The sequence below is a fragment of the Solanum lycopersicum genome, chromosome 3 (assembly GCF_036512215.1).
Source record: "Solanum lycopersicum chromosome 3, SLM_r2.1".
Classification (NCBI taxonomy): domain Eukaryota; kingdom Viridiplantae; phylum Streptophyta; class Magnoliopsida; order Solanales; family Solanaceae; genus Solanum; species Solanum lycopersicum.
Window position 1 is genome coordinate 59,366,867 of NC_090802.1, and position 25,375 is coordinate 59,392,241.

Sequence of the window (25,375 nt, forward strand, 5' to 3'; positions counted from 1 at the left end):
TAGCAAAAAGACTTATTTATAACGTGATATTAAGATCAATAGAAAAGACTTAATTTATTATGAGATGTTAGGAGAAATAGAAGTGATTCACATTATTATAAGATGTTTGGAGTTGCCAACGCTAGCAGAGGTGATTTCCTACGAATAGCGACACCACTGGCTTCAGTCATATCCAACTCCTCTGGTTTTGGTAATGAGAAATTGAACTTGTGCACAAGCCTTGCTAATGCTAGCTCAATCACCACAAGAGCAAAAGAAATTCCTGGGCAGCCCCTTCTCCCTGCTCCAAACGGAATCAACTCAAAGTTCAATCCTTTCAAATCAATATTACTATTTAAGAACCTCTCTGGTCGGTACTCCTCTGGATCATCCCATGACAACGGGTCTCTTCCAATTGCCCATGCGTTGATAATAACTTGAGTTTTTGCAGGTATGTGATAGCCAAGTAATTCAATGTCTTCTGTTGATTCTCGAGGAATTAGTAGTGGAATTGGTGGATGAAGCCTGAGAGTCTCTTTGATCACTGCTTTAAGATACTGCATATTTCTCAAGTCATCCTCTGTTATCTCTGTTTTCCCTCCAGCTAATTCTCGCACTTCTTCCTCTAATTTTTTCATAACTCTTGGATGCCTCAAGAGCTCTATCATTATCCACTCTAAAGCTGTATAGGTTGTATCCGTACCAGCAGCAAAATTATCCTACACATCAAAAAAAAATCATATATCGCAAACTGAATTTATGAAATAACATTAAATGGATACAGTTTACATAATTACATTCTATGCGTATAGTTTAGTTTGTTATCTAACTTTTAATTTGTATAAAATGTTTTTTTTAATAAAATTTTTACTATATTATACTCTTCCTTCATTGAGAGCAAATAAATTAAACTATACTCTCATTGATTAATTAGTTAGTATAGTTTGTCATCTGAGATAATTTTCCCAAAAAGAAGGGAATACACACAACAAAAACTAAAATTGTTATGCTGGATTGCGCGCATATGACTAAGTGGAAACGAATCAGTACTGAATATTCTACATCACCAAGTTTTTAATGATGTAACCATACAGTAGTACAAATTATAATCAATGATTCGAAATGTTGAATGCCTTGAATCGGATCCGTTACAACAGAAAGGACGAGGGTCTCGCTGCCCGGTCAGCGAGTCGGGGGGTCCAGGTGGGCGACGCGCCCCCTGGCCTGGGGTCCGGGGGGGCGGAGACGCCCCCGGCCGGATGGTATACAATGTTGTTGTATTGGGCCCTTAATTATCTGTCAATTCTGTATGTTGGGCCCAAGCCTGTTAGGGCGTAGCTTAGCACTATATATAGACGCTATGGCAAACCCTATTCTGTATTCTGTTTTTTGCCTCTCCATAATAAAACTGCTCCCCCCTTCCCGTGGACGTAGCCAACTTATTGGTGAACCACGTAAATCTGTTGTCTTATTTTTCGCATTTATATTTCCTCATATTATCTCGAATTCCGCACAACACGAAAGAAATTTTTTAAAAAAATAAAAAATAAAAAATAAAAACATCAACTAGGGAATAAATAGGAGTATGAGAGATGCTTGAATACCAAGATGATAGCTTTCAATGAATCCCTTTGAAGAAGAAATCCAGTTTCCTTTCCATTTTGAATTTCCAACAAAACGTCTACAAAGTCTTTAGCTTCACCTGTGCTGTTTTCTCCTCTGTTTTTTCTACTGACGTGTTCTTCAATCACACTCTCCAAAAATGTATCCAACTCTTTAGCTACTTTCTCCACTTTGTTGTCTAAACCGTTGATTTTATTGATCCATTCAAGCCACGGAATGTAATCCCCAATGCTAAAAGTACCCAAAAGTTCACCAAGTTCATGTAGAATGACCTTAGCATTTATTCCTCCTTGTCCTTCTTCATTATATTTCCTCCCCAAGGCCACTCTGCTAACTATGTTATTGGTGAGAGAACATAAACAATCTCTTAGATTTATCACTGAACTCGAAGAATTAGAATCACATGCTTGTCTGATTTTTTCAATCATATTCGACGTTTCTTCTTCTCTAGTAACACGATAAGATTGCACTCTTTTGTTGCTGAGAAGGTGAAGCACAGTGATACTTTTAATTTGTCTCCAGTATTCACCATAGGGACTAAAGGCCAAATCCTTAGAGCCATAAAAGATTCTATCGGCGATGCTAGATTTAGGTCTATTTGACCAAACGAGATCACGAGTTTTCATGATATCGCGAGCAGCATCTACGGAGGAAGCAACAATCACTGGCTTGCTGCCAAAGTGAAGTAGCATGAGTGAACCATATTTTTTGGATAGTTTATGGAGAGAACGATGAGGAAGCGATCCAAGTTGATGGAGATTGCCTATGATTGGTAGCTTTGTTGGAGAGGGTGGTAACTTATTTGATGTAGAAAAGAAGCATTTATGAAGGAAGAAAAACAAAGGAACTAGAAGAGCATACCAGGTAAGATCCATTGTTACTTGGTTTTTTGTCAACTAGGAAATCTAGAGTTGAGTATATAAATGGAAACAAGTACTAGTATAGAAGTATCTCTAATTTGTGTATAAAACTTTAAAGGATAAGCTTCACCACACAAACTAATGAGAATCCGGAGCCTAAAAGGTATAAAATATCAACAAAAATTTTAAAATGATATATAAAATTTTATATTAACCAAAACGGTAAAATCGTTGTATCAATAGCGACTTATTCCACCAGAAAAAGCAACGCTGCCTCTGCAGCGATTTTGCAAAATATTATATATTGTATATATTATACAATATATAACAAAAACAGAAACACAATATATACACTTATGTTGTATAAAGCTAGAGAAAATTGTATTTCACTGCAATTGTATAATTCGCAATTGTATAATTTGTTGGCCTTTCTCTCTGCAATATTTGAAGTAATATGTTTGTAAATTGTATAATTAAGTGTATAACACGAAGATATATATTTTTGCATGTGTATATACAATTTTCTCTCCTTTATACAAAACAGATGGTTCTCAGTCCTCTTTCGCCGAGATGCCTCTTAAAAAGATTTTTTCCCGCATCGGAACAAGACCCACTATACTAGATTTAGCCAATTCGGGTGCGGATGGGGATTCCCCAATAGATTCTACAGATTCGGATTTGGATGCCCCTGCGCATAAACATATGGATAGGGATGCCGATTCAGATGCGGCTAGAAAGGCTCGTTTGAGTGATTCATAAACCCTCGTCGGGATAAACAAGCAAGGGTTTCATCCTAGCGAGATTTTTGGGAGAGAAACGCTGGCAAATTTTAGCTAATGTTTGCTATGGAACACAATTAAATCAAACCCTAGATATTCCATTTATTTTAAGTTATTAGTTTGCTATTATATACAATTTTCCCTTGATTTTGTGCTTGACTAATATTCCAACTTTAAGCACAAATTTTGGTTTAGTTCACACAAAGATAAGCAATAGATCTTTAACCACAAATTTCGTGTGGGTAGGATGCAACTAAGTTCACTACAATCTTCTTTTTTGTCCTCTCTTTTTTATACCACAAAAAGTTTAATGACTTTCAAAACATCGCTGAAAATATATAACAAAGTCTCAAGGAACTTTAAGGATAGGATTCTTTTGCCATTCAACTTTTTTTAAAAGGCTGAATTCATAAACAAATCTCTAAACTTAATGAGTTTTTTCCTTAGTGAAGTAAATATTCCATTAGATTTGTATTATTAATACCTTCAAAATATAGTTATCTTTTTTGTTAACTTGTTACATTTAGTTTGCCTTTATTATGTCAATTTTTATATGGTTGTCAGACGTTCTCTTTTCAAATAATTGAAATGTCTCATACTATTTGTCAATGAAAAATATCATGATTAGGACCAAAGAAGATAATAGTACTCCACTAGATGAAAATGAAAACATACGGTCTAAAAATAAGTAAAGCGTAGCTTGAACTTTTGGACCGTTGTATAAAACAGACAGAAAGGGAGACATGGGGAGTCAGTACCGGTCCACTTATCACATGTTGTAATATTATTGTTAGTTACGTACTGGAAGAATTATTTCATGGCATATATTGGTGACTAAGATGTGTAATAAATGATTTATAAGTATATGGATTCGAGTCATCTTAGGGAGGAATGAAGAAACTTTTAAGGAAAAAGGGTCTGATATACCCCTCATCTTTGTCATTTAGAGCTCATATACCCCTTGTTATGAAAATGACACATATATACCCCTACTTGTAAACAAATGGCTCACATATACCCTTTTCCTTTAAGGAAATGAAAAAATAATAATTTTAATCTAAATTTTTATTATTTTTTTCTAAAAAATATAATCCCATATGAGTAAATTTAATCCTCGTCAAACATATATTTTTTTGACTTTTTTTTGTTTCAATGAATAATTTATAATTATTATTTTGATAATCAAATTTATTTATGTTTCACTAATATTCTTGTAAAACTTATTGTAGGTGACCAAATTTTTTCTTCGAATACGAAATTAAATTACAATACACACAAAAAAAATAGTTTAATTTTTTATTCTTTAAACTAAGGAATGAAAGAAAAAAACAAAATAAGAATAAGAAATTCAAATAATTATAATAAAAGAAGTCAAAAAATAATTTATATATGAAAAATAATTAAAATATACCTTGAACTTTGATAGAAGAATCATATATACCCCTAAATAATTTTTTTTCAAAAATTAGAAGTAATAAATATAAATTTAAAACTAATTTTTTAACTTCCGTTAAATGAAGGGATATGTAGCCATTTTGTAACGGCAGGGGTATATGTGAGCCGTTTGTATAACGATAAGGGCATATATGAGTCACTTTTATAATGAGGATATATCAGCTCCAAATGACAAAGTTGAGGGACCTTTTTCCCAACTTTTAATAATAACAAGTTAAGAAGTAGAACATGGAGTGGCCACTGCTAGCGGAGGTGATATCCTACGAATAGTGATGCCACTGCCTCCCGTCATGTTCAATTCCTCCGGTTTTAAACCTTCGGATAATGCTAAATTGAACTTGTGCACAATCCTTGCTAATGCTAGCTCTATTACCACAATAGCAAAAACAATTCCCGGGCAGCCCCTTCTCCCTGCTCCAAATGGGATCAACTCAAAGTTTAATCCTTTCAAATCAATATTATTATCTAAGAACCTCTCTGGTCGGTACTCCTCTGGATTTTTTTCCCATGACAAAAGATCTCTTCCGACTGAGCAAGAATTGATAATGACTCCTGTTTTAGCAGGAATTTTATAGCCAAGTAATATTATGTCTTCGATTGATTCTCGAGGAACTAGTAATGGAATTGGTGGATGAAGCCTGCGACTCTCTTTGATTACTGCTTTAAGATAGTGCATATTACCCAAGTCATCCTCTGTTATCTCTGCTTTCCCTTGTGCTAATCCTCATGCTTCATTCTGTAATGTTTCCATGGCTCTTGGATGTCTCAAAAGCTCTGTCATTATCCACTCTAGAGTTGAATATGTTGTATCCGTACCAGCAGCAAATATATCCTATGCATTAACAAGAAACAAACTATGATTGTTATGCTGGTGTATGAGGAAGAATAACAATATTCTAAGTTGCTAGACTTTTAACTATGAAACAACATGCTTAGTATGAAATAATGGTATTGTTGGGATCTCTTAATCATTCGCTCATTAACTTTTTGTTACCAAAGTTAGTAAAGGGGAAAAATGAATTAATGGGTCTTAAAATGACATGGCCAATCTGTAAACATTTAACTTGTTTGCTTTGAAGGAAATACTTTAAGCTATTTTTACAATTTATATGAGCATTTGAGGAAAAAATGGATTTACATACAAAAATGATACTGAGAAGGAAATCAGTAAAAAGTCAACAAAAGAAGAAAAACACAGGAAGCAGAATTGAGGAGAGAAATCTAGAATTGGGTATATTTGAAAAGGCAAAATATGTCTGTAATCTAATTTTTAAGTGTAAATAATAAACAATTAAGTTTATACTATATAATTAAAAAATTAATATGTACATCCTGCTTAGCTTATTATGTCACATAAAACACTTTTTTATAATTTACATACCAAGTTAAAATCTAAGGGAGCACTGCAATTAATTATTTGCATTATTGCACGACACAAAATATAACCCAAACGAACTTTAACCACAAATTTTGTTTGGTAGGGTCCCGGGCGGCTCATTACATTTTCAGATTGAAATTTTAATGGTCAAATTTATCGATTGTCCTCTAAAGTTGGCATCAAATTTCATGTAGATATCTTAACTGAACGATGTTCATTCTAAACACTTCATATAGGGTCCCATTGTGTCATTTTGACTCTTTTTGCTAACATATCAAAGTGGGTATAATACACTCAACAATAGCGCGTGAAAAGCTCAATTTAGCCAATTTTGGATTTTATTTTCTCTTCTTCTTCTCCAATTTTCAAGTCACCACCTCCCACTATTTTTTTAAGCTTAAAATCCTTCAATGGAGGTTAAATTTTTAATTCAGATCTGTTTTTAAGTCATTTTTTCTTCTTGATTGTATTACTTTCATAAATTTATCATTACCTCCCTTTACCTTTTTTGCCGGATAAATAAATATCAACATTCATATTTGGTCATTCCTTCTTCTCTTCCCCCAAAACAACACTAAAAAAAAAGCACAAAAGAGATATAGGTGTAAAAAAGACATTTCTCATTCCATGTTTTTCGCTAAAAAAATGGATATGATTACTTATATTTTATAATTTTTCTTTCTTTCACTCCTTGTCTCCCTCCTCCTTCTCTCTTTTTCTCTTAAAAATAACACTAAGATAGAAAGCTAAAAAGAATCTAAAACAATTTTAAAGAGCAAATTAAGAAAATTGTTGGATATAGTAGAGAAGACAACTGCTATTGGGGAGCGAGGGGTTAAATTGATTTTTTAGAATAATATTTTTATTTTAGTTATAAAATAGATTTTTAAATAATTTTAAACTTAAAATAACACGTGTAATCATTTAATTCATCGTTTGCCACGTCATCAATGAATGTATTACATTCTTTTTCAATTTGTTTTTTTTTTTATTGTAAAAGAAAGTGTCAAAAGAATGTAATGAGACTCCACAAAGGAGTGTCAAAAATGAAGTTGGCAAAGTTACGATATACATACAAGGAGGTAGGACCAAGATCCCTTTAAATTAAAAACAACTCTGGAAGTGTGACCAACTAGAGAAATAGATAACCTCAAAATAAGGTATCACGTCGTTCATTAATACTGATACTTAGGAAATATATTTTAACAATTTTGAAGATACATTATTTGCCTGGTGTATGTTGGACGCAGCCCACCTTGCGCTAGTATCATGCTAAAATATCAAGATGAAAGACAACTTCCAAAGGCACTGCTACATACAACATAAGAAATCAAATGCGTGGAGTTGCAACGACTAAGAGAGGGAACTTTCGTCTGACTGTGATTCCAAGAGCTTCATCCACATCCAAATCTTCAGCTTTTGCTCCATTTGGTAGCGAAAATTCAAAATGAAACAACATTCTAGCCAATGCCAATTCATTCACGACCTTAGCGAATGTGATTCCAGGACAACCTCTTCTGCCTGCACCAAATGGAATTAACTCGAAATGTAACCCTTTGTAATCAACACAACTATCCAAAAACCTTTCTGGTTGAAACTCCTCTGGATTTTCCCATATGGTTGGATCCCTAGAGATAGCCCATGGACAAACAAAGACTTGAGTTCCAGCAGCCACGTCGTAGCCCAATACTTTGGTATCCTTAATTGCTTCTCGAGGAAGCAATGGCACCGGAGAATGAAGACGTAGACTCTCTTTCATTACTGCATTTAAATAAGGCATGTGTTCCAAATCGTCCTCTGTTACGTCTGATTTCCCTTGAGTTACTTTCCGCACTTCATCTCTTAATTTTCGCAATGCGTTTGGATTTCTGATGAGTTCATTCATTGTCCATTCTAAAAGAGTGGAGGTTGTGTCTGTTCCTGCAGAAAACATATCCATGATAATAGCTTTAATCGAATCCATCTCAACGTTAAAACCGGACTTGTTTTCTTTCTGAACTTGGAGCAATATATCCACAAAGTCTGCTGATCCTTCCTCTTTTTCATCCGTTTTGATCTTCTCCTTGTGTTCCTCAATTACACCTTCCAAAAATGCACTGAACTCCTCAGCTACTTTGTCCACTTTCGCATTTAAACCGTTGAAACGATTCACCCATGCAAGCCATGGCATGTAATCACCGATATTAAAAACACCCAATAATTCAACAAACTCTAACAGCAATGACTTGAATTTTTTCCCTTCTTCCCCATCACAATACTTCCTTCCTAATGCCACCCTGCAAAGCACGTCGTTCGTCATGCTCACAAACAGATCCGTCAAATCAACAACTTGTGAATTGCCAATTGAGTGGTTAATCTTTCGGAGAAGAAGAGAAGTTTCTTCTTCCCTAATTTTACTAAAGGATTGGACTCTTTTGTTGTTCAAAAGCTGAAGCATACAAACACTTCTGGCGTTCCTCCAGTACTCACCATATGGAGTGAAGGCTACGTCTTTTGGGCCGAAAAAAAGCTTGCTGGGAATAATGGACTTGGGCTTGTTAGCAAAACCCAGATCCTGAGTTTTCATGATGTGGGAAGCTGCTTCGGCTGAGGAAGCTATTAATACTGGGACGCTGCCGAACTGAAGCATCATCATTGGGCCATATTCATTCGTTAATTTTTGGAGAGAGCGGTGTGGTTGTTGCCCCAATTGGTGAAAGTTTCCGATCAAAGGAAGTTTTGGAGGAGATGGAGGAAGATTTTTCTTGGATTTTTTGGATGAAAGCTGAAAAAATGATAGCAGAATAAATCCCAAGAAAATTAAGAATGGAAATACCGCAAATAAGGAAATCATTTTCCTTTCGATTTCAATTAGTTTTATAAAACAGAAGAAATATTGTTGAAATCTGCATACTTGAAAACTGGGGAGTTGTTCTCATTTTATAGATTTTCAGTAAACACAACTACTATTATTTTATTTTAGAACTTAGAAGCGACAATTTTGAAACTCAGTGGAAAAAGGTAACACAACGGTCAAACGAAAAATAAGAAAAAAGTCTCATATACCCTCAACTTCATTATTTAGAGTTGATACCGAAAGTGTTCATATATATCCTATTTGTAAATAAATGGCTCACACATATCCTTTTTCTCTAACGGAAATGAAAAAAATAATAATTTTAATCTAAATTTTTATTATTTTTTTCTAAAAAAATTTAATTCCATATGAGTAAATTTATCCTCGTCAAACATATTTTTTTGACTTTTTTTAATTTCAATGACAAATTTATAATTAGTATTTTGATAATCAAATTTATTTATGTTTCACTAATATTCTTGTAAAACTTATTGTAGATGACCAAATTTTTCCTTCGAATACGAAATTAAATTACAAAACACAAAAAAAAAATAGTTTAAGTTTTTATTCTTTAAACTAAGGAATGAAAGAAAAAACAAAATAAGAATTAGAAATTCAAATAATTATAATAAAAGAAGTTAAGAAATAATTTATGTATGAAAAAATTAAAATATACATTGAACTTTGATAGAATCATATATACCCCTAAATAATTTTTTTTTAAAAAAATAGAAGTAATAAATATAACTTTAAAACTAATTTTTTAACTTCCGTTAAATGAAAGGTATATGTGAGTCATTTCGTAACGGCAGCGATATATGTGAGCCGTTTGTATAACGGTAAGGGCATATATGAGCCACTTTTATAACGAGGAGTATATCAGCTCCAAATGACAAAGTTGAGGGGTATATCAGATCTTTTTCCCAAAAAAAAATGTAATTTTATATTAATAAAAATAGCAAGAGAAATAAATAATTCTAAAAATAGAAGTGAATAATGATCAAGGATAAACATATAATTCCATACTAACAAAAGTTAAAAATATCTTTGATTAATATTTTCTTTATCAACTTATTTTATTATCACTTCACCTTTCTTTTTATAAATTACTGTGATATCTATTCATTACTCTATTAACTATTACTTTAATTAATTCCTAATACTTTATATTCATTATGCTTTCTAAAAAATGCTTACTTTAAACCCTTCCAATTAACATATGATTATTTGAGCGTAACATAATTTGAACACCATTAAAAGAAGATACTTATACTCAAACTTCTTTATAGCGGTGTCATTGAGATATTCTTTCATTATTATATAACAACACATTGTTAAAAAAAAAAAAAAAACATGTATCCCTTGTTTATTTTATATTTACTTTTATTCCTAATTACTTATCTATTTTGACAAATTAAGAAAAAATAAATTATTTTTACTTATTATATCCTTAATTAATTATTTTAACAAAGTTAAAACTTCTTAAAAATTTTAAATTTTTAATTCATTCACTTCATAATTAATAGAAATAAAATAATAAATTATTATATCAATAATATTAGTACTTATTTCATAGATATATCAATTCAAAAATGAGCAACTAATTAAGTAACGAGGGAATAATAGAAAAATAAAAGACCTAACGGATTGTTGTCACATCACTTAATTCAAGTTTCAAAATTGGCGATTTGATTTTCTGAAAGTCGACTTATTTGAAGTTCCACGACTAATAAATACTAGCTAGATTATTTTTTTATTTTTTTATTGATGTGAGATTTTTTAATATTTTTATGAAATGAATTTGATTTTAATAACATTAAAAGATATGATATTTGAATCTAGTTCAACTTTAAAAGTTAGCTAATGAAGGAAAATTTGTCCCAATCCATATAAAGAGACCAAATTCTTATTACTCGACCACCGATATAGAGCTTCTTAGCCATATTTATATGATTTTCAATTCCAGTATATGGACTTTGCTCTTTCGTGTGAATTGTGATCGTCCCTTGGTCTTATTAACAGTTTCTGATTGGAATTTTGACTCTTTTTGGATGTTTTTTTCTTTAATATCCTTGGTCACATGTATCACGGGGTATAATTTTTTATCCTTCGTACAAGAAATGGGTTCACATTTTACTCAATTTTGTCAAATTTACTGTACATTTTGGACTAATTTCTTGATTAGGATTCATTCTAGTTATTCAATCTCAGAGACACCCAGTACCGTCGGGCATCCGCTCTAGTCCTGCTTCCTTTATTATTTTCTACAATTATATGTTTGTTTGAATTGATAATAGGTTATCAACATGGTTGTGGTATATTAGTGGACTGTTTTATTTTTAATTAGAATCTCAGGCTCGAGCTCTAATATGGAGAAAATGTTGTTGAGAGTGTCATTCCGAATCGATTTTGCAATATATAATTCAAATTTAATCAAAACTCCAATATAGACTTTGAACATCAAGTGAGAAAAAAAATCGATAAAAGTTAATTTTTCATGACTTTCTTTATGGATTTTATTCGTATCAACTCAAATTTGAGTGACATTTTCTAGTCTTTGTACATGAAAATAGTTGTGCACTCCTGAATTACTATTTGCTCTGTTGAATTTGTCGACTTAGCATACATGGGCGTATGCAGAGGATATTAGGTTCACGTGAACTCGTGCTTCCCTTTGAAGATCATATATATAATAGTTTTATATTTTTTTAAATAATATAAATATAGATGCGTATACCTACACGAAATATCATATATGTAAAAGTATGTATGTATATATAGAGAGAGTGTGTATCATTAAGGTTTCTTATTCAGAAATTACTCATTAGTATAGTATCATTGACTATATAGTAATTTCTGAACAAAAAAACTTAATGATACCAATACGTTATATATATATATATAACGTATTAATTAAGCGAAATTATTAGTCTTAATAATATAAATATAATATATAATATTGATTTAGTATCAATTAAGTAAAATAAACTTGAAAGTATATAGTGTAATTATTTAGTTGAATAAAAATATAAAGAAATATATGTTTATAATTATTTTTCTTTTACGGAGATTCAGAATCCGACTCCTTTTATTTTTCTAAATTTTCCAAATCGCTAGTTAGATGTACTTCGAGTATATATTAACGAAAATTGAGACTGAGGAAGTCTACTTTGCATCAAATAGAGAGTATATTAACTAATAAAAAAGTGGCGCCACCAAGGCAGACTTCCTAATTATAGAAAAACAAAAAATATTTTAATTTAATGATGGGTCATGACTTGACTCACTTATGCATCAATTGTTTAAGGTGGCGTACATATATAATTAGTTCTGTCAAATTGTATTTGTTTATTAAGATGGCCACATCTATATGCATGCCTTTTTCTGGTAAATGCAGACTTCATTTAATTTGTTTATCGTCAGTTTATTGGCATATAGACTAACCAAATTCTTTTTTTTAAAAAAAAACAGAGTAGCTCTTGCTTTAATTAACTTGTAAGTTGGAGCAGAGCTAGGTAAAACCGATAGATTTTATTAAAATCTCTTTTGATGAAAAACTATACTATCTATACCTAGCAAAAATTATTTCTTATTCTTATTTCTTAAGGTGATTTGAACAAAAAAAAAACTCAACACACACACATATATATATATAAGGCAATGCCAAATCCCCACCGTTGTTGGTTGTAAGAAAACATATCCTAGATATGTTAAATCTTCTTGAATTTTCATGTGTTTATTTTTTCATATTTCAAATTTTTTATTAGTAAAAATTTTGACTATATTATTATCCACAAGACAAGTATTAAAGCACGATAACCTCTTTTTTTCTGATTTAAAGAATGATAATCTACCTTATGAAAGCTTGCATAAGACAACCTTAATTAGGAGTTTTTGATCAAAATGAGCTATTTTTAAAACCAATTCACCAAAATAATACGTTTTTAATTTTTTTCACAAAACTAGTATAAACATACTTCATGGTAACGTTTTAGGATATTTTCATTATAAAAATTCAACGGACAAAAAGTTAACGGGTTGGCGACGTTAAATGCATAAGCGTAACTGTGAGTAACGTTTTAGGTGTAAAACGTTACTCAAGAGTACGTTTTTGGAGAATCCAATCACGGGCCATTGACTCCAATCCTGCAAAGGCGGAGTCAAATCATTCAACTGTAAAACGTTACTATGAGTAACGTTTTACACCTAAAATGTTACTTTGACTCTCGTTTCTTAGATTTGATTGATTGATAGTTGAAGGAATGGGGACGGATAAAATTATTATTATTATTATTATTATTATTATTATTGTTATTATTATTATTATTATTAATTCTTATTTTCATAATTGTATCAGACTCGGTAACATTCATATTGATACAAATATTATAAGAAATAGAGTATTTATATTAATTGTATTTACACTAAATCAGACAAATTTAATCTAAAGAGTTACTAATTTTTTGTGTACGCAACTACGGTTGCGGCTCATACATTGCTAACTTACAATGGCAGTTCCTATATTAGAAATTTTTAATTTTTTTCCTAAATATGATAGAGATATTAAAACCTCCAATGGAGTTGATGTTGGTCTACGGAAAGTGGAATATACACAGCTTTACGCAATTTTTGAAGATAGAAAAGTTATTTCAGAACACGCTCGTTCAAATAAAGCATCCCAAAGACTACCAATAACTATTTGGAAAAAAAAATTTATCTTTTCTATTCCTTTAGACAACCGCAAAATATGATATAAGAAACTTACCACTTAAGCCAGAACTACAAACAAACAGTGAGATGTTTTCTTGACGTCCATCAACTTGGAAACATTTTCAAGCACAAATATATTATACTCTAAAAGCAATGATCAGAGAAATATTAAGAGTGCATTTAGGAATGTTAAATGTACATTCAGAAACTCTTCGTTTTCTTTCAACAAAAGTTTCATAATTTCTTTACACACTCAACTGTTAACTGGGTCAATTTGACCTTTGCTATAACACTTTCTGCATATCTGCGCAAATATCAGATGAAGTATACACAATGTCCTATAGAGAAAGATAGATAAAGCTTGAAATGAAATCTTCCGATCATTTATATCAACAATGACTCCTCTGTAAGTATGGTTAAGAGGGAGTACTTCACTTTCATTCTTATCCTACTATCTTCTACACACAGCTTTACACCAGTCCTTCAACTATCAATCAATCAAATCTAAGAAACGAGAGTCAAAGTTACATTTTAGAGGTAAAACGTTACTCATAGTAACGTTTTACAGTTGAATGATTTAAAGAATGATAATCTACCTTATAAAAGCTTGCATAAGACAACCTTAATTAGTTTCATTTTATACATGTTCTCCAATCATGATGGTCAAGAGAAAGAAGGTTTATTTATATTAATACATATTAAACATCTATTAGTTTGATATTAATACCGATGGAGATAAAAAAATTTTATTTTGTTGTTACTAATTACTATGAACTGCTAATTAGATAAGTATGTATCGATTAATTTGCATGATGAATAGGAGATTTTAACCGGAATGATAAATAAATAAATAGAGGTCGAATTACACGTATAAATATTGTGAAGTGGTTCAATAATTGGTTTGTTCCTTTCAGTAGTGACTTGTGTAGAAAACTAGAAATTAAGCATGGAAGTTGGAAAGTCTTATTATAAGTATGATTTTCTGAGCAAGTATTTCTATTCAAATCTTATTAAAGTTTCCGAAATTGACTACAGATATATTATATTAATTATAGGTGGAGGCTGAAAATTAATTTAATTTTACTGATGCAAATGCAACATCTACCAAACTTTCTAGAATTTTTTTCTTCAAATGGGTTTGATATTTAATTTTGCCTTTTAATAGACTGATCTTTGCCCTTAGCAATATTAGAGCTTATGTGTAGCAGCCTAGCAGGGCATAAGTTCTTTTAAGGGCATGATTTACGTGAAGCATGCGCATTATTTGTGAGATATTATATGTGAAAATATAATTTTATGTCCATAGCTTGAGTAGGGTGAGGGTGCATGTTCACCTGTTAATTTTTTTAAAAAAAATTATGTATATAAGTGTATATTTATCTTGAGAAATCGATATAAATTAGAATATAATTAATCGTGTACGCATAAAGAGTATAAATTTATCATTGTGTTGTTGGTACAAGCTAAAAGAATCACTCACAAGACCTGAATTTGAATCGAGCTATAACGCCTACTTAGTAATGGCTCGCTTATGTGACCCTAGCAATAGAGTTTATATCGAATGGGGCGTAAGTTCTTTAAAGAATTAAGGCCTAACTTGTAGATAGAAGAGAAAATATAAACTTATATCTCAGGTCATACATTAGTGAAGTGTTAAAAACAAAATAGCAGCTAAAGTGTCCATGGTCGGCCCGAAAGGATTTACTCACGCAAATTTTAGTAACAATGTTTAAGCAGCATCTCTTCTACTAGTCTGTTAAAAACATATGTTTATTATTTAATACAAACAACTTGAATTTTATTAGTATTTTTTAAAAAATCTTTTTGCCCTTTCATCTCAACCCTATATAAAGAGGAACAACTCCATTCATCCGGTATATGCATACTTAACCAATATCACTTCCATAAAACTTAAAGTAACGATCGGAAAGAAAATGATTTCTTCATTTGCAGATTTTTTTTTCTTATTTTTCTTGTCATTTGTTCTGCTATCATTTTTCCGTCTTTCATCCAAAAAATCAAAGAAAAATCTTCCTCCATCTCCTCCAAAGTTTCCATTCATCGGAAACTTTCATCAATTGGGGCAACAACCACACCGCTCTCTCCAAAAATTAACGAATGAATATGGCCCAATGATGATGCTTCAGTTCGGCAGCGTCCCAGTATTAATCGCTTCCTCAGCCGAAGCAGCTACCCAGATCATGAAGACTCAGGATCTGGGTTTTGCTAACAAGCCCAAGTCCATTATTCCCAGCAAGCTTTTTTTCGGTCCAAAAGACGTGGCCTTCACTCCATATGGTGAGTACTGGAGGAACGCCAGAAGTGTTTGTATGCTTCAGCTTTTGAACAACAAAAGAGTCCAATCCTTTAGTAAAATTAGGGAAGAAGAAACTTCTCTTCTTCTCCGAAAGATTAACCACTCAATTGACAATTCACAAGTTGTCGATTTGACGGATCTGTTTGTGAGCATGACGAACGACGTGCTTTGCAGGGTGGCATTAGGAAGGAAGTATTGTGACGGTGGAGAAGGGAAAAAATTCAAGTCATTAGTAATAGAGCTTGTTGAATTATTGGGTGTTTTTAACATCGGCGATTACATGCCATGGCTTGTGTGGGTGAATCATTTCAACGGTTTAAATGCGAAAGTGGACAAGGTAGCTGAGGAGTTTAGTGCATTTTTGGAAGGCGTAATTGAGGAACACAACGAGAAGATCAAAACGGATGAGAAAGAGGAAGGATCAGCAGACTTTGTGGATATATTGCTCCAAGTTCAGAAAGAAAACAAATCCGGTTTTAATTTTGAAATGGATTCGATTAAAGCTATTATCATGGATATGTTTTCTGCAGGAACAGATACAACCTCCACTCTTTTAGAATGGACAATGAATGAACTCATCAGAAATCCAAATACGTTACGAAAATTAAGAGATGAGGTGAGGCAAGTAACTCAAGGGAAATCAGACGTAACAGAGGACGATTTGGAACACATGCCTTATTTAAATGCAGTAATGAAAGAGAGCCTACGTCTTCATTCTCCGGTGCCATTGCTTCCTCGGGAAGCAATTAAGGACACCAAAGTATTGGGCTACGACGTGGCTGCTGGAACTCAAGTCTTTGTTTGTCCATGGGCTATCTCTAGGGATCCAACCATATGGGAAAATCCAGAGGAGTTTCAACCAGAAAGGTTTTTGGATAGTTGTGTTGATTACAAAGGGTTACATTTCGAGTTAATTCCATTTGGTGCAGGCAGAAGAGGTTGTCCTGGAATCACATTCGCTAAGGTCGTGAATGAATTGGCATTGGCAAGAATGTTGTTTCATTTTGAATTTTCGCTACCAAATGGAATAAAAGCGGAAGATTTGGATGTGGATGAAGCACTTGGAATTACAGTCAGACGAAAGTTCCCTCTCTTAGTCGTTGCAACTCCACGCATTTGATTCGTTTCTAGTATCGTTATAGTTATATAACAGTCTTTTAAGGAAATCTCGATCCTGAATACCTTGGAGGGTCCTCTCTTTATCCGTCTCTGGGTTGTACTCAACTCCTCCCAAAGTTACCAATACAAATATATTAACTATGTTGAATTGGAACTATCCTTTCATTCTTAATGGTTCAAATCCCCCTTGTTACATAATCATTTTTGTTAGCGTTTTGCCTCAAATATGAAACTTTTAGATGTTAATTCGAATTTAATTGAGAAATACTAAACACCAAATTTAAAAAAAATATATAAATCTTGCCAAGTTGAAAGAAAATCTAGCAATACAAATGTAATAAACTCATGGCGCAGATGTGAGCAATTGGTAGGATAAATCTAGCAGTACTACTTTAAAAATTGAAAGTAATAAACTCATGGCGGACTTGTTACAAGTGATAGGATCATAATTCTATTTTTATCTTTTTTGCCCCACGAGACCTCACGCTTTTTTTCTTTTGATGACTCGAACTATTACTTATGACCTTACTTTTTAAGATTTTAATAGTTCAATAGTTTGAAGATTTTATAAATAAAACTCATTCGGTGTTTAGAAATTCTATAGAATTTATCATAGTTAAGTCTTATATTAAATTAAAATGATACTTAATTTAATTACAATATGATTTAGTGATAAAACGAATATGTGAAGATTTGTATCATATAAATTTTGTTAATTCAATGTCAAAGTTGTGGAAGATAATAAATAAGTACATAAAGTATGTTATCAGTAACCATTTAAATATTTTGTTAGATACAACCACATATTTCAACATGATATTAAAATAGATAAAAATTAATAAATTAGATCAAATATAATTTTTGTAGGGCATGAGAAAGGTGGTTACCACAAAGAAAAGAAAATCGCAGGTCATAATTATAGAATCAAATAAATATTATATTTAATTCTTACGGATATAAGATGTTTATTATTTCATAGGCTGTTATACGACAGCTTCTTCTTTTTAAAACTGATATAAATAATAGAGCCACCAAAACAGACTCCCAAGCTCTAAAAAATGTTGAAAAATAAATATCAAAAACAAATGAAGAAGAAGGGTACTTTGAAGCGTTAGGAGTTACTTTTCATAAAAAGATATTGTACGTATATATATTGAGAAAAATACAACCAATTTTCTTTTTGGGATACGTTAAAGTCTTGATACATACTTTCGAGATATAACAAAGCCCTAATATATGTAGAATTCAAGATATGATTTTTTATAATAATTTTATTCTTTTATGTATAATGATTTTTTATATTAGTCATGTTCTTTCCTGAACAAATGTGTAGGTTTGATTTAAGACCTCTGTATATCACAAGATAACTTTTTATAATAATCACGCTCTTGCGTAACAGATATGTTTATTTAATTTAAGACTTATATATATTATATCCAACAAAACGCACTTACATAAGTATAATTGAGGAAGACTATACAATATCTGAAAGCAATGATCAAAGAGGCTCTCACCGATTCCATTACTAGTTCCTCCGGAAACAACAGAAGACATAAATTTACTTGGCTACCATTGCAACTGAATATAGGAAAATCCAAAGGAGTATCGACAAGAGAGATTTTTAAATAGTATTATTGAGGGAAAAAAACCCTTAGTGATCTTGAAATGTTTTTAAATCATACTTTTATTCTCTATTACGTATTTGATACTGTACCTTTTTCGTTTTAATTAATTTTTAAATATTGAGCATATGCCATGGGCAACATATGTTCTATGTCCGGGATAAAGAATCACAATCCTACAAGGGTGAGCTAACCCTAGAGTCTTTATGTCGTGTTATAAAGGACCTTGTTTCAAAATATACGATTTATCATAGCGTTTTTTTTATTATTTTTATCAAGATAAATTGTTTTACATACCTAACTTATTTATAGAAATTTATGCCGACAGAGACTAGGTCCTCTAAATTTTTCAAAACTTTTTTAAACTTTTGCAAAAAATTTTTGTATAACAAGTCAAAGGATACTTTAGGTCCTTTTATGTGAGAAAATTCGCTGGACATAAGTAATGTTTTACTAGGAAGTAGGAACAATTTGTGCAAAAACTTGTCATTTTTTATGGGCCAAGTTTGGGCCTTTATATTGTAGAAACAAAGAGAAGCCCAAGAATAGGTCATCACAAATCTTTAAGAGAATATTACACAAATTTCATAGTATACTATTAAAAGTTAATTACACAATATACATTTTTTTTTAAATTACAAAAATCCTTCTAAGGGCCCGTTTGGATAGGCTTAATAAAAACAGCTTTAAAAAAGAACTTTTGAAAGTGCTGAAACTTATTTTTAAAATAAGCAGTTATGCGTTTGGATAAAAGTGCTAAAGTTGTTATGCCAAACGTGAAAAGGGAAAAATAGAAGAAAGAGATGTTAGGGTTATATGGGTAATTTGGAGATTGTATAAAAATATTAAAAAAAATACATAAAAATATGGTCAACTTAAAACAGCTTATAAGCTAAAAAAAACAAACACCCCTATCCCAGCTTTTAACTTTTGGCTTAAAATAAGTTTTTTTAACTTAAAATAAGCTATTTTGAGTATTGCCAAACAGTTAAATAAGTCAAAAACCAGCTTTTAAGTCAGTTTGACCAGCTTTTAAGCTGAGCCAAACAGGCTCTAATTTCATGTACATCCCTTAATTTTCCATTACATCATATATGGGCTTCCTAATATATCACATAAATTGATGCATTCGAGAATTCCATACAACACATAAAGTGACAGATCAAAATTACAAGAGAGTAAATATTTGAATAATTTTTTCAAATGATAACTTTTTTTAAAAAAATATAATAAAATAAATTATGTATTTAAATAATGTGCATACGTCTATCTAATCCAGCTTTAAAATGTCCGAATACAACCCGATATTAGCTTGAATGTGATACGGTCACCTATATTATAAATATAGAAATAAAATCGAACGGACACAATCTCGACACGTTTTTGGTTCCGATTTGAGATTAACCGACTCTTCAAAATTTGTTAGGTCAATATTAAGTGGATACCCTTAGGGTTTTGTTATTTCGCATCAATCTCTTCCGTCTTTTCCTAACTTTCTTTGCAATTGTTTTCTCTCTCTAAATTTGTAAGCTTTCTGCCATGGAAACTGAGCGCGTGACCGGCTTTCCGTTGACGAATCTTGATCGGCGGCCAAGAAAGAGGGCGCGTCTGGGCTGGGATGTTCTTCCTGAACCGCCTAAGGTATTAGATCTATCCTCTGATTCATCGTTCTTTTTATTCTATCGTTGTTGTTTTTTTCGCTTTGGTTTTGCTAGATCTGATCAAGATTAGGTTTATTTCGCGTCAGGTATGGGAAAGTCTCAGTCTTTATGTGTTCTATGTTGTTTCTAGAATAGATCTGTTGTTGTTCATACACGATATGGTGTTCTTTTTAGCTGGGTTTTTGTATTTCAGGGTTTGATTTTTATTTCTTCAGCCGTGAGGGTAAAAATTACTTATATGTTAACGATTCTCTCTTTTTCTTTACTGATGACCGTTTTATAACCAGATCTGACATGAATTATCTGTTCTAGAGATTTTGTGATGTTCCAATTTAATTTGAATAATTCTTTTCTACCAAAATTTTATGTGCAAGGATATCACAATTTTGGTTCAAGTTTTTGAAAAAAACGTCTCATCCGTATCTGATTATTATGTCAAGAGTGTGGAATGTATTGATCTGCCTGATAAACTGTTGCTCAATTGGCTATAACTCAATCACAACTTTTTTAAGAATTGAACAAGTGCAAGTTATTCAAAAATTAATGTTTTTTACAGTAGATTTGTTGCATAATTTTTTTATGCAGATGATTTGTGGTAGAATTTATTTTTCATTAATCTTGGAATTTTGTGTATAATATATGAACTTGATCTAACTAAGTCTTTATTGCGGCACTTTGTTTTCTGTATTTTGCTCTAACTATTGATTTATGGGTATTTGGTTACTGGTTGATTGTTTTTCTCAGTCCTATGTTATTAACACTGCTACTTTATGTTATATTCTGTAAATTCTATTTCCTACTTTGAAGGCACCCAAAGGTAATAATATAATTAGTTTATTAAGATACGATGAATGAAATGCCTGTGTGTAGGCTCAGCTAGGATTGTTTTGTGGACAAGATGTGGGGAATGTGACAAGCTATGCATCTTCAAGGCAACTCACTGACCTTACTAGTGCTCCCTTTACTATTAAGGGAGTGGCTCAAAATGGTTCTCCCCCTCGGAGAGAAGATGACAAGGATGGACATTTTGTGTTTGAGCTGGGAGAAAATTTAACACCACGCTGTAATCATCTTTACCATCACCAAAAAATTCTACTTGTGTTTTGGTGCCTTGGTTACCATGCTGACCATCTGTTTATTTCTGTTGCACAAATAGTTTATGCACCCTCATATTATATAAAATGATTTGACATATTTACCTTTTCCTAAAAGCATGCTGTACTAGCAAAATAGTTGATATTATCATGTCCGTCAGCTTTTAGATGTTTCTTACTTGTTCCTTTGAAAAGATGGTCATTCATTCCGGTTTTATTTTGATACATAAACAAAAATGATTCTTTAAAATGAACAAAAAATGGAAGAGAATATTGTGGAATGTGTACTGTATATTTCCCTTATCTGCTCTATATTCCCCTAATAGTTTCTAGATTTTCCTGAAATGTAGATAAGATCCACAGTAAGATGGGTGAAGGTACTTTCGGTCAGGTCCTAGAATGCTGGGATCGCGAAAGGAAAGAAATGGTGGCTATCAAAATTGTTCGGGGTATGAAGAAGTATCGTGATGCCGCAATGATAGAGGTTGAAATGCTTCAACAGCTTGGTAAACATGATAATGGCAATCGGTGAGTAATTGCCTGTTTATTTTACTGTTATTGTAATCCGTGTACTCATTCACGGGAATCTGTTATTTGTCAATTGTTGAACTGGTTTGTTCCTTGCAGTTGCGTACAAATATGGAACTGGTTTGACTATCGTAATCATATCTGTATTGTAAGTATATATGATTGATTTGGATGGGTTAATTTCCCCACCTAGCAATCTTATGGGGATTAAAATTTTGGATGAACTTAAATGGTTTTAACAGGTCTTTGAGAAGCTTGGACCAAGCTTATATGATTTCCTTCGGAAAAACAATTACCGTTCATTTCCCATTGATCTTGTCCGTGAGATTGGAAGACAACTGTTGGATTGTGTAGCATGTGTGTAAAAAAAAGCTTTGAGCACTTCTCTTTCTTCAATCATGCATATATATATATATATTAGATTTAGATAGGCTTCTTGCTAAAAAAAAATAATACCTCATGATCAGGACTATATGCATTGTATTTATCATTACTTCGTATCGAATAATGTTGTCATGCATACTTTCAAGTTACTTCGCCAACTATATACCGTCTTGGTACTGATTATGATCTGGTTTATCTTGTAGTTATGCATGATTTGCGCCTTATCCATACTGACCTGAAGCCTGAGAACATACTTCTCATCTCCCCAGAATATGTAAAGGTTCCTGACTACAAGGTAAGCTTATTTGATTGGTTAGTGCCCTTTTTCTGTTTTACTTCAATGTGTTGAGCGCTGCATACATTGTAATTTGTTCTTGATCCTTAGGCTTATGTTTGCCTATTACTTGATACAGGTGTCTTCTAGGTCACCAAAAGATGGTTCTTACTATAAAAGAATCCCAAAATCAAGTGCTATAAAGGTAATTGATTTTGGTAGCACTACATATGACCGCCAGAATCAGACATATGTTGTGTCAACTCGTCATTACCGTGCACCTGAAGTTATCCTAGGTAAGGAGTCCAAATATATCTAGGTGCTGTTCTCCATTGTTCTTGCATCCACGGAGCATTCAACTCAACATATTATTTTAGGTCTTGGGTGGACGTACCCTTGTGATATATGGAGTGTTGGCTGTATCCTTGTGGAACTTTGTTCGGTAAGCTCTGTTCAATCTGGATAAACCTTGGTTACCCTTGTAGTTGAGTTGTTGCTATAATTGTCTTGCAACTTCATGTAGGGAGAAGCATTGTTTCAGACGCACGAGAATTTAGAGCACCTTGCTATGATGGAGAAAGTACTGGGCCCCCTGCCTCAGCACATGCTGAAAAGAGTGGAGTAAGTCATAGATTTGTTTCCTACTTCAACTGTGACTTGTTTGATTCAGCAACAGACATACCTTTTCCCTTATTTATTTGTAAATTGATGAATTATGCCCTACCCTAATCACAGCCGTCAAGCAGAGAAGTATGTTAGAAGAGGACGGTTGGACTGGCCTGAGGGGGCAACTTCCCGGGATAGTATTAGAGCTGTGTTAAAGTTGGCCCGTCTTCAGGTGCTTTCTACAGTTATCTGTCTGTGCATTTTGGTTGAATAAATTTGCATGGTGGTTTTCTAACAATTGTGCTATATATTGCAGAACATTATCATGCAGCATGTGGATCATTCTGCAGGTGATCTTATTAATCTTTTGCAAGGACTTCTTAGATATGATCCTTCAGAAAGATTAACTGCTCGGGAAGCCTTGCGGCATCCGTTTTTCACCCGTGATCATCTTAGGAGATAGAACAACGCTTTGGTTTAACTTTTTGTACTCGTGTGCACACAATGCTATTGCATGATGATGGTGGCCCTCCAACCTTGAATGCCATTTGATGCGGTGGTTACCGGAAGCCAACTCTGTTGGCTCATTGTGGTGATAGTTGAATCTGACTTTGTCCCTGTGTAAATAAATCCAAAATACTGGTTTTTTGCGGGGCATTCTTGTATAATATATTACTAGGGTAAGGTTGTGGTGGAAGTACCCACCAGTGTGTATAAGATGATTTCTCACTCACTCAATTACTAACACAAATTGATTGCAAGGATGAGTTATGAGATTGTTTCAAAATTATTTATCGTCATTTTCACCTACTTGAGAAACAAAAATTTAGTTTTTTGTTCGAAATTTTTAACATAGACCAAACACTAAGGGATCCTTTATATGGTGAAGAAATTTGTTTACCGGAACCGCCATAGAGAAAAAAAGAATGATGGAATAAGGTAGTAATATGTTCTGTGAGGAAACTCGCATGTGCTTAGATTCTTCTTGCATAAAAACAGGAACAATTCGGAAAATTTAAATACTTTCAACTAGATAACCTTTTTACATATGACTTAATCTCAGCAAATTTAAACACTCTCTACCAGACGATAAGAAGTCTAATTAGTTATTAATTTTAAATTTCTAGAAATGTAAAATATCTTGTTCTGTTAGACTATATTAAGACAACTGCATGAACTACTAATCAAACGACAAAACTTCTAAGCTTGACTTGTTTATTTATGTTGCTAATCGCAAAATTATAAGCTTGTAGATCGCAAAACATTTTCATTATTTTAATACAAAAAAACAGTAGTTACCGTTTTATGTCGATGAAGAACGATAAGTTCTTTTCGAATTAATGCTACTTCATCCGTTTCATTTTATATGTCATTTGAAAAATGATGTGACTTTTCGTTCTACTCTGGTTTAATATTTTCTTAAGTTAATATTACTAATAAAAGATAACATCAATTAACTATTTCTGTCTTTATATATTACTCCTTCTGTTCACTTTTATTTGTCATGTTGAAACTGATTAAATTTCAAAGTTAAATTAGATTATATTAATTTTTGAATTTCCATCGCAACTCACCACTTTTTGATAACATTTTTCCTTCGTATTTTAATCGGTATTATATATACATATCTTTTAGCAATTTCATTCTGTAATTTTTTGATTTTTTTACGAATGGAACGGTATGAAGTCTATCGCTTGTCTCACCACAACATGTCAACGTTCGATTTGACATTATATCTCCCCACACAGTCTTCAACAATCAAAAACAAAATCCATGACCATCTCGTTCCACTTTGACTATGATATTAATGCAATATGACTTTGTTTTTTCTTTTCTTATCACAAGATATATTAGCTAAAATCTATGGAATGACAAATGTACTTCCACTCGAGTGGCTGAAAACATTTGATCCATAATTGAAGCAGGGTCCAAGTAGTACAGCCATAGAGGTCCACTTCAAAATTAGATGAAGACACAAGTGCAACAAGCCAGAAAAAAGCTACTTTAGAGAGTTGTAATAACATGCAGCGTGCGTGCTTAATTAATTTGTTGCACATGTGGCCCCTTCCCTTTTATTGTATCCCCTCAGTTCCATATTGGGACACTTATTTCACAACCAATGACAAGTTGACAACACAATGTTTGATGTA

At 32.4% G+C, this 25,375-nt stretch overlaps 4 protein-coding genes and 1 pseudogene across 9 annotated transcripts; 2 read left to right on the top strand and 3 right to left on the bottom strand.

Annotated features, from left to right (window-relative positions):
• On the bottom strand, window positions 1–2,639 carry LOC101247804 (cytochrome P450 71A3). The gene is made up of 2 exons (XM_019213025.3): window positions 1,584–2,639; window positions 1–698 (listed from the first exon to the last, which is right to left on the bottom strand). The coding sequence occupies exons 1-2, from the start codon at window positions 2,475–2,477 to the stop codon at window positions 96–98; spliced, it is 1,497 nt and encodes a 498-aa protein (XP_019068570.1). The 5' UTR covers window positions 2,478–2,639; the 3' UTR covers window positions 1–95.
• Window positions 2,640–4,319: 1,680 nt separating this feature from the next.
• On the bottom strand, window positions 4,320–6,119 carry LOC109119849 (cytochrome P450 71A2-like; annotated as a pseudogene).
• Window positions 6,120–7,207: 1,088 nt separating this feature from the next.
• Window positions 7,208–9,010, bottom strand: LOC109119848 (cytochrome P450 71A6-like). Its single transcript, XM_019213026.3, has one exon. It carries the CDS (start codon window positions 8,905–8,907, stop codon window positions 7,405–7,407), a length of 1,503 nt encoding a protein of 500 aa, XP_019068571.1. The 5' UTR covers window positions 8,908–9,010; the 3' UTR covers window positions 7,208–7,404.
• Window positions 9,011–13,696: 4,686 nt separating this feature from the next.
• On the top strand, window positions 13,697–17,254 carry LOC101247511 ((+)-menthofuran synthase-like). The gene has a single exon (XM_004236231.5). It carries the CDS (start codon window positions 15,555–15,557, stop codon window positions 17,055–17,057), a length of 1,503 nt encoding a protein of 500 aa, XP_004236279.1. The 5' UTR covers window positions 13,697–15,554; the 3' UTR covers window positions 17,058–17,254.
• Window positions 17,255–20,040: 2,786 nt separating this feature from the next.
• Window positions 20,041–24,012, top strand: LOC101247203 (serine/threonine-protein kinase AFC2). 6 transcript variants are annotated; one of them, XM_004236230.5, is made up of 11 exons: window positions 20,041–20,319; window positions 21,210–21,402; window positions 21,784–21,961; window positions 22,061–22,109; window positions 22,204–22,318; window positions 22,549–22,640; window positions 22,759–22,915; window positions 22,997–23,061; window positions 23,143–23,240; window positions 23,355–23,457; window positions 23,542–24,012. In XM_004236230.5, the coding sequence occupies exons 1-11, from the start codon at window positions 20,218–20,220 to the stop codon at window positions 23,686–23,688; spliced, it is 1,299 nt and encodes a 432-aa protein (XP_004236278.1). In that variant the 5' UTR covers window positions 20,041–20,217; the 3' UTR covers window positions 23,689–24,012. The 6 variants fall into 6 exon arrangements, with proteins under 6 accessions (XP_004236278.1, XP_010319028.1, XP_019068574.1 ...); XM_010320726.4 differs by lacking the exon at window positions 21,210–21,402; XM_019213028.3 differs by lacking the exon at window positions 21,210–21,402 and having other exon boundaries at window positions 20,108–20,319; window positions 21,767–21,961.
• Window positions 24,013–25,375: the final 1,363 nt, after the last annotated feature.